At 44.4% G+C, this 9,567-nt stretch overlaps 1 protein-coding gene across 2 annotated transcripts in view; it reads left to right on the plus strand.

The window, feature by feature from the left end:
• Positions 1-8,901, plus strand: part of LOC111860504 (ephrin type-B receptor 3-like) — a 41,860-nt gene extending 32,959 nt beyond the window's left edge. The window contains exons 8-16 of one of the 2 annotated variants that reach the window (XM_023844258.2): positions 353-461; positions 2,088-2,140; positions 2,297-2,419; positions 3,544-3,791; positions 4,285-4,500; positions 4,592-4,741; positions 4,850-5,043; positions 6,928-7,083; positions 8,447-8,901. In XM_023844258.2, the coding sequence (XP_023700026.1) occupies positions 353-461; positions 2,088-2,140; positions 2,297-2,419; positions 3,544-3,791; positions 4,285-4,500; positions 4,592-4,741; positions 4,850-5,043; positions 6,928-7,083; positions 8,447-8,555 (1,358 nt within the window). In that variant the 3' untranslated portion in view covers positions 8,556-8,901. The remainder of the gene's footprint in view (positions 1-352; positions 462-2,087; positions 2,141-2,296; positions 2,420-3,543; positions 3,792-4,284; positions 4,501-4,591; positions 4,742-4,849; positions 5,044-6,927; positions 7,084-8,446) is intronic. The other variant, XM_023844259.2, reaches the window with a different exon arrangement.
• The last annotated feature ends 666 nt before the right edge of the window (positions 8,902-9,567 follow it).

Genomic DNA, 9,567 nt, shown 5'->3' on the forward strand with positions numbered 1-9,567 from the left:
ACGTACAACTTGCGCAATTTTTAAGCTTGCATCACGGTATATTATCACTGTATGAATGCGTACGAGATTGCCTATAAGCACCTCCATGATTGAATTCAGTAGGGAGAGAACCTTACCACAAAGCATTTTGCCAAAGGCCCCTAAAACCTGGAGCAGCTCAGAATGTATGATTAAGCATTATGAGCCTTCAAAGAGATCCACAGCAAACAAATGGCAAGATATTATACAACAGAATGTGCATATTGGGATTTTTTCCATCTTAAAGATCAGTGGAACTGGCCGCCACAGACGCATGTTTTTTGTTAGTTCTCTTTGCAGTCAATGACCCCTTTCATCCCTTCTGTAACCTCAGGGGACCCGGAAAAGTCCCTGCAAGAACAGCTGCCCCTCATCGTGGGCTCTGCCACTGCCGGTCTGGTCTTCATCATTGCCGTTGTTGTCATCGCCATTGTCTGCTTGAGGTGAGGACCTCCGAAGACCTCACACCGCACCGGGCAGCCCGAGGATAAATCGCATCTAGGGGACATTCATTAATTCAGAAGTTTCTCCCATCGAAATTACCGGTTTCATATTAATATCTTTTCCTCAGATCGAACATGCATAAATTTTTATTAATTCCAAATACACTTAAATACACCTTTTGAGTTTTTGTCCTTTTTCAGGTTCTGATTAGTTTCTCCCAGGCAAGCCTGAAGTACAGGGCACCATATTAAAATGCCTTCTGTAGATATCTGAAATCAATTTTTAAAATTTCACATCTTGATGTTTTTAACACATGCCAGATGAACTCCCTTAACAGTCCTGCTCTCATTAATTGTATATTATATATGGCTTTGAATCAGCTATATCTGGACCATTGCTAAGGTTTAAATTTGAGCAGAGCTGCACTTTGCTCTCTCTCATACAGCCTCTGTAACACAGTTTCCTCTGCCATAAAGTCTCATTTGACACAGTCCCTGCAAGTTTCATGTCAGTTTGAAATTGTCTGTCCGCTAGCGGCTGTCAGGAAAACCGTTACGTCATGTGTGCGTGAGAGCATCACATAGTTTTTGTACAACAAACTGAAGCTGCAATCTTGTGGCTGAAATGGCAGACATCTAGATGACCCAGAAGGGAAATTGCTATTGTCCCCTTAAGGCGGTTCTTCTGAAAACACTCGGATCTACATGGGTAACTTCTATGAATAGACCTTCTGGAAAAAAATCCATAACCAAAATAGTAAACGAATATAATTGTGGTTGAGGTAGCATGACCGATCTTGAACAAAGCCGTAGTAACAACAGTAATAGCAAGAAGAAGTTGAAGGTGACTTGTTCCTAGGAAGATCTTTGGGTTTATAATACGCGTCTTGAACTCGTTAGAGCTGAATGGGCTCCTCACTGGCACGCAGTGCCGTACTTGCGAACACTGTCCACTGGGTCTCCTTCTGGCGGCTGCCTGGCGTTTGCCGATGCAGTTCACATCAAGCACCCTACTGGAAATGATTGCTCCTTTGCTCTAGATTAAGTAACCTTCTCCCACACTTTTATTTTCTTTCATCATTCCACTGTGTTTCTGTTTCGTAGTGTGTTTGTGAAACAGAGGCCTTGGCATATTCTGGAACTGCATTTGAATTGTAAATGAGATGTAAATTACCAGCGGGTATTATTGCCCCGGTTACTGGTTAGACAACAAAAGAACCGCATTAACATCTAATTTCAGCAGCCCTTACCCCCCCCCCCCCTTCCATTAATAGACCGGTACTGAAGAAAGAAAAATTAAATGGGGGAAAAAATAAACTGCAGCATTTGAGAGTGTACAGTGGAGTGGGTTAAACAGAACAGTTAAGATTCATTGTGACGTTCATTGCTTGAAATCTTACTTATGGAAACCTTTTCAGTCACTTATTTTAAGTTGCTGTCAAACACCGGCTTTATGACATCATTTGCTTCGGGGCCTTCTTAATCTCAGTAGTTAAGGTGCTTAAGACAGAAAGTTTGCTTTTTTAGTATTGAAAAATTCATTTTAGTTTTATATTTCTTACAATAGCTGTCACGGAAATTTAAGAATAATGATCATGTGACTGAATCTGTGTGTTCTTACCGTAGGAAGCAACGCAATGGCTCAGAGTCTGAGTATACAGAGAAATTACAGCAGTATAGTAAGTTATCCTCATCTTCATTACACATGTTTAAATGTTTAAAAATCCATATTGTAATGTTTTGCTTTGTCATGAGGATACGTAATTGGGTTAGTAACTAGATAAATTATTCTTTCAATGATCAAGGTTCAATGTATTGCTTTGCGTTCCGCACAGTTACTCCTGGAATGAAGGTGTACATTGACCCATTTACCTACGAGGATCCGAATGAAGCTGTCCGCGAGTTTGCCAAAGAAATTGACATCTCCTGTGTGAAGATCGAGGAGGTCATCGGGGCAGGTAACCCATGCGAGGTCCTCAGCGTTAGGGCGAGGACGACTAGACACTTTCAGGCCATAACATTAGAAGGTCACTCCATCACTTCATGGACCTTTAGCTGCCCTCACTGTGATGGCATCTTCAGAATTCCAGTTCAGCTCCTGTCTAATGTTACTTATATCGGTGTTTCCTTGGGGACCCACTGTCGGTCCGTGTTCTCTTCCCTCCCAGCTCCCTGCCAGACAGTCCACATTTTTGCTCCCTACCAGCTCCCTGCCAGACAGTCCACATTTTTGCTCCCTACCAGCTCCCTGCCAGACAGTCCACATTTTTGCAATCTCCCTACGGGAGCTGGGAAGGAGCAAAAACATGGACTGTCTGTTGGCCCGCCAGGACCAGATTGGGAAACACTGACTTACAGTGGTACATTCTGTTCTCCAAGGTTAAAATTATGTCTAGTTGGCCTAATTGGATATTTCATTTGCACTTATGCTTACATCCATCCCCTTTGTGGAGCAGACTGCGGTCTTTATTAATCTTCATCCTGGTAACATGGTGGTGGTTGTTAGAGGCTGTAGGATTGCAGTATCCCAGCACCAGCCACCACTGTCCGTGAAGATTTGAGAAGGAATGGAAGGCAAATGCAACTTGCCCCCTTGCTCATCTAACATCAACTGCTGCCCCTAGTACCTTTAGAGTTCTAGGCGTACCTTTAGTGACAAATCCACCCTCTCCTCCTCTCTCCTTGCCTATTTTCTGCCTCCTTACCTGCACATATGCATCCACGTAGGCTCCAGACAGAATCCCCGTAGAACTGCCAAGCTTCTGTCCCCGCCCCGTAATACCTCTCCCTCCTTCTTCCCCTCTGATGCCTAACAACATCCACCCCCTTCATCCCTTCTTCTCCCCCGCTTTAACTTCACGCCCTCAGCTACGTCTTCCACGTTTTATTTGCACTATAGCACTATAGCCCAGCCCCCCCTGCATCCTGCCTGCCAGCTGGGCTCTTGCTGATCTCACAGCCCCTTGCTCCTTAGTTCTAACCAGTGACTTTCCCTTTAATTTTTTCCCTCACTCTCCTCCACTCTTTCCCCTCCACTTTCTCCTTTCTCTTTTTTTTTTTTTGCCACGTTCTTCTCTCTCAGGAGAGTTTGGCGAAGTCTGCCGTGGCCGACTCAAGCAGCCTGGCCGTCGGGAAATTATCGTGGCCATCAAGACGCTGAAGGCGGGCTACACGGAGCGGCAGAGGCGGGACTTCCTGAGCGAGGCCAGCATCATGGGCCAGTTCGACCACCCCAACATCATCCGCCTGGAGGGCGTGGTCACCAAGAGCCGGCCGGTCATGATTGTCACAGAGTTTATGGAGAACGGTGCGCTGGACTCATTTCTCAGAGTAAGACGACCTACAGCCTGCAGTTATAAACCCCTCTCTTCATCTCATGTCTCAAGAAAGCTCTCAACAGATATTTTTGTCATAAGCAGTTTTCAAGAATCAGCTCTAAATATTACTGCCACAATTTCTCATCAACATAAACCATAGTCTGTGAATGCTGTCTAGCTGAGGAGAGCAAGATGGGGTATATAAAAAGGACCTAGTTTCACCATGGGGATAATAACACACCTGCATTCTAGTCTGGTTTTGAATCCATACAACAATATAGAAGCAGTTTGCCCATATTTTATTCTATTTAACAAGGCCCTAACCCTACTGCTATATGGCTCTGACAAACACGCTCTCTTTCTCTGACATTTAAAGGGGAGTTCGACAATAAATCAGTGCCTCACAGGAATATTAAGCGAGTAATGACTGAGAGTAGGAGAGAATGAAGGACAGAGATCTCTGGATTGGATGAGTGTGTTTTATGAGCTTCGGGTTTCCTTCTCAGATGAACGATGGGCAGTTCACCGTGATCCAGCTGGTGGGGATGCTGAGGGGCATCGCGGCCGGGATGAAGTATCTGTCTGATATGAACTATGTCCACCGAGACCTTGCTGCCCGCAATATTCTGGTCAACAGCAACTTAGTCTGCAAGGTGTCTGACTTTGGCCTGTCCCGGTTTTTGGAGGACAACACCACAGACCCCACCTACACGAGCTCACTGGTCAGTTTCCCTTTCATTTATGCGTACTTATGAATAGCATTAGCGCTGCTTGTATGTAGCTCGGCTTCTGACAGCATGTTTGTGTGTGCAGGGGGGAAAGATTCCAATTCGCTGGACAGCACCCGAGGCCATTTCTTACAGGAAGTTCACCTCAGCCAGTGACGTGTGGAGTTACGGAATCGTGATGTGGGAAGTGATGTCATACGGTGAACGTCCATACTGGGACATGAGCAATCAGGATGTGAGTGAGACATGTGCTCACCTGCTTTTTTTGCGGTAATTTCTTTCATCCCTTCATGAATCTCGATCGTTGACTTTGTCCCGTCTCCCCCCCCCCCCCCCCCCCCAGGTGATCAATGCCGTGGAGCAGGATTATCGACTGCCGCCCCCCATGGACTGTCCGACCGCGCTCCATCAGCTGATGCTGGACTGCTGGGTGAAAGAGAGGAATCTCAGGCCCAAGTTCTCGCAGATTGTGAACACGCTGGATAAGCTCATCCGCAACGCGGCCAGCCTGAAGGTGGTCACCAGCACACAGGCAGGGTGAGCGAGACAAGACCGAACACGCCCATCACTATAAGCGCCTTGTGAATCATAGCGAATCACAAGCAACACATGGGTACAGCACAGACATAGACAACACGATATAAGGCATAATAATTCAGGTACTCTAGAACAATCCTTAGAGATTACTGTGTCTCTATATCACATTATAGCTGAAGGCAGATGTTGACACCTATTTCGTAGAAGCCTTTTAATAAGCGAACTATACTTCAAATAGCTGTCACTTGATTTTATAAAATGTGTTCCTGACTCCCTATGGATTCGTTTCATACCACGTAGCTGCACAGGTGGGCTGTTATTTGCACATAAATGGTAACAGATGTTAAGTAAAAATTCTGTACTCTTTGATGGTGAAAATGAATAAATACATCCACGTGTATCATTTCCCATTCATGTATGTAGCAATATCCTCGCTTGTTGCCCAAAAACAGGTGTAGGGTAACCTGTTATCAAAAGCTTTGCAGGTGTTTAGCGTATCTAGACTGAGGAGTCTATGATAGTGAGAAGTCTTTCTTCAGTAGAGAAATACATCTTATGTATAACATCTTCATCCATCCATCCATCCATCCATCCATCCCTCTATCTATCCATCTTCTAACCGGTTCTCCAAGTTAGGGTCGTATAATCTATACTGCTCAGAGGTAAAGGAGCCAAAATGAAATTCATCATCATCACTATCTGATCTAAATTTAGTGTGAACTTAACATCACTCTGTGACCCGAAAGCATCATGGCATAAAGAAGCTTTATCGTCTTGGGATGAGTTAGTCGATCGTGACAGGGAAATATTTCGGACAAAAGGGGATATTTAGGATTTCCTTTGCATCACTGAGTAAGGTTAATAAGCTATATTAAGGGGAAAAAACAGATGTGAGCACTTTTAATTAACTAGTGATACTTAAGCAGTGAGTGTACCTACTCCAAAGCAATGAGCGATTAACTGCTGTCTGTATGGACTGGGGTACCTTTATATTGCCAGGGCAGAGTGGTATGTGAACAGGTGCGAACTTATCACTGTAGCAACACAGGTAATGCATGTATCCGGCCACATTTACGTTTTATGAGACCTCAAGGTGTATTTGCTCTTATCTTCCAGCCCTATGGGAAACGTGACATCAGCAGTGTTTGCTGCTGGGGTCCAAACTCACAACAGACTCTGTGCTAATTGGCGTCTGTCCATGTGCGGCTACAAGCCGTCCTTTCAGCAGAGAAGCAGCTCTTCAAAGCATAACTTAAGGCAACCGTGACAATGATTCATTAAGGGTCCTTTTCTGACTGCCTTGTACCTGAGTGCCGTATCTTCAAAAAAGCAGGGTTATTAAAAAAAAAAAACATAAAAACCCCATCGTTCTATACCCCGCTCTACAATAGAGCTTCTGTATAGTATTATTAACCTTTTTTAAGCCTAATTTTTTAATATAATGCCATCAAAAGGCAAACAGGATCAACAGAGCAGAGAGAATGTACAGTAGTGCCCTTTCTCTCTCACTCCTTCCCCCCACTTACCCTCTCTCTCTGCAGGCCCATTATTTACTATTTTTCACGCTGTTTTTTTTCTTCTTCTTTTCATTAAGCTGTATAATGATGTAGATAATTACTTAGGTCTATTTAAGTTCCTTTTCTTCAGTAGATGAAATTGGACTGAATACTTATTCTAATGCATTGGCTTCCCTGTAAGTGAAAAGCCATCTGTTTGTATGTCCAGTCCAATGCCCCTAGTGGAGGTGTATGAATGTAATCAGATTGGCAGAACAAGCAGGGGGGGTTGTGGTTAAGGTTCTATGGTGGGGACAAACTTTGTTCTAATACCTTCCCTCTTTCTCCATCTATCTTTCTCTCTCCGTCTCTCTTTCTCCCACCATAGGGTCTCCCAGCCCTTGCTTGACCATTGCATCCCAGACTTTACAACCTTCACCACTGTGGGCGATTGGCTGGACGCCATCAAGATGAGCCGTTACCGTGACAACTTCATTAACGCCGGCTTCACCTCCTTTGACTTAGTGGCACAAATTACTGCAGAGTGAGTGCAACTGGCCAGTGATGGTTTGAGCAGCACTGCTGCATACTCAGGAGAAATAAAGACAGATAAAAATCGTACAATACGGAAGTAGGGTTGTAATTGGCTTGAAAGCCTGTTGTCTGGTTGAGAGGTGGAATATGGAATGTTTTTGAGGTTCTGATACTCATGCTAAGGAGGAAGTAGGTGCCGTGGTAAGCAGGAAGTGGGACGTTTTTTCTGAAGGTTAGAATTTCAAGTAGCAAGTGGCCCCCTGTTGCTGATCCCTTATGTAGAGATTTTACGCAGAATGGAATCAGTAATATGTCGTACAAGCTGGTTTAGTACAACTGCTTTAGTAGAAAATCTTCATTAATACATTCCCTTTTGAGAAATGTGACTAAATCTGAAGAATGTTTGCACATTTACTAATTTAAAGTATATCCCTATTGGATCTTTCTCTGGAAAAGCTGGAAAAATGGTGCCAGTGTGCTAAAGATGAAACTGCTTCTTGCCAGAACACTAACAGATCATCGTATTCTTGTGATTTTTGACATTGCACTTTTATTAAGAACTGATAACACCTTAGTACACAATATATATGTATAAAAAAACAAAGGAAATTAATAGAGGTATAAACAAAATAATTGTGGACACACCAAATCATTCTTGCTCTGAATTGGAAATGCAAAAAGGGAACATAAAGAGTTAATTTAGGATCAAATAATGAATTGGATGTAATGGTAATAAATACATCAGCCTTATTAGTTCGAGGATCGGAGATGGAGTGGAGCAATTTATTTCAATTTCACAGGCTGACAGGTGTAGCAGTGAGCTGGTTTCTGTGGTTCTAAATGGCTGGTAATTCTGCTAATGTTCTTCATTTATTATCTCATCCCCCAGTACTGGGTGACGAAGCAGAATAGGGGAAATACGAGAGAGATTCGTGTGAAATCCCAGTGGTAGCCGGTGCTGGGAGAGGCAGGCCCGCCGTCCGAGGACCTCACAGGCTTAATCGCTCTCCCAGACGCCACTGTTCATTTGCTCACCTGTTATCTGCTGGGAAAAACAAACAGAACTATGCGCAAATGGCACTCTTGTGTGTGTGTGTTTTTTTTTTCTTTAGTACTCCATCACTATAACAACACATAAGCACAAGATACATTCTTGACAAATTGCAAGGTATTTCAGCATTTCCCAGAAACATCCTCATGTGAATTCTGTCCAAGGTAACTCTGCAGAGTAAAATGTGGCTGCGTTTATATGTGCGCACTTCTGTTCCCCAACTGAACTCTGTCTTCATCAGAAACCTCGTCTTTTGCTGATGGGCTTGAGCGTTGCAGGGATTTCTCTGACATCCATCTCCTCTCTCTCTCTCTCTCTTCAGGGACCTCCTGCGGATAGGAGTAACATTGGCAGGCCACCAAAAGAAGATTTTGGGCAGCATTCAGGACATGAGGCTACAGATGAACCAAACACTTCCAGTCCAAGTCTGAGGAATAAGGGGGAGGGACTGTCCTGGAGAGAACCAATGGGAAACCCCAGCTGCCTGACCATCTCTGCCAATCAGAAAACTGGCTTGCAGTGCCTCAGACAATTCCCCACACTTCCTGTTTTTTATGTTAGTACTGCATTTCCACCTGATGGACATTTATTATGATTCTTTTCTACGTTTTTTGGAACTGACATCCCCCGCGTGCCTCCCGGGGTTTGGCTGGGGGGGGGGGGGTGCCCTTTGCATGCGTGCGATTTGTGTGATCTGTGCAGCTGGCGGCAACGTCTCCGATTCCCTGATCTGTACGACTTCCACTGATAAACCACCCCCCCCTCCCCCCAGCCCCACATCCCCCCAGGTTTCTCAATCCATCAGACAGAGACCACATATGGATCACGCTAAATGCAATTCGAAGAAAGAAAAAGGAGCAAGCACGCTCCCCTGATTCTAATGGTTTGCAAGGCAAGAACAGAAACCAAAAAACTCTCCATTGGTAGCAAATTTTTTTGTGTATATTCCCATCTTCATATTGAAGATGCTATATTTATAGGTGACATACCAGAGCAACAACAGGGTGTGGAAATGGACACGTTTGCTCAGTCATTGCAGGACAGCATGTTAGCTGGACTTCCCACAGAGCGGAACAATCCGTGAAGACAAAGTTAAGGTTGGTTTGGAACCTCATGGGCTGTTTTCTTAGTGATATACATGCAGTTTTGCTTGTTTGTTTACCAGGGGTGAGTTTCCCGAAGCCTTCTTAACGTGACGTTGTCTGTAAATTCTAGGTTAAAAGAGAATTTACGAACGACGTAGCGTTAAGAGGGCTTCGGGAAAGTCAACCTAGCTTTTTTTCTTTGTTTTCCTGGGAGAGTTTTCCTCTAAGGCGCCCAGTCGCTTCAGTGTGTTTCATGAGGTCACTTTCCCTCCACCAGGACTGGGTGAGCTTCTGGGAGTTGAGGATGGTGCGTCACAAATACGTTGACCAGGCCCCTCTGTCATTCTTATGTGAGAGT

Source organism: Paramormyrops kingsleyae, chromosome 15, assembly GCF_048594095.1.
Source record: "Paramormyrops kingsleyae isolate MSU_618 chromosome 15, PKINGS_0.4, whole genome shotgun sequence".
NCBI classification, from domain to species: Eukaryota; Metazoa; Chordata; class Actinopteri; order Osteoglossiformes; family Mormyridae; genus Paramormyrops; species Paramormyrops kingsleyae.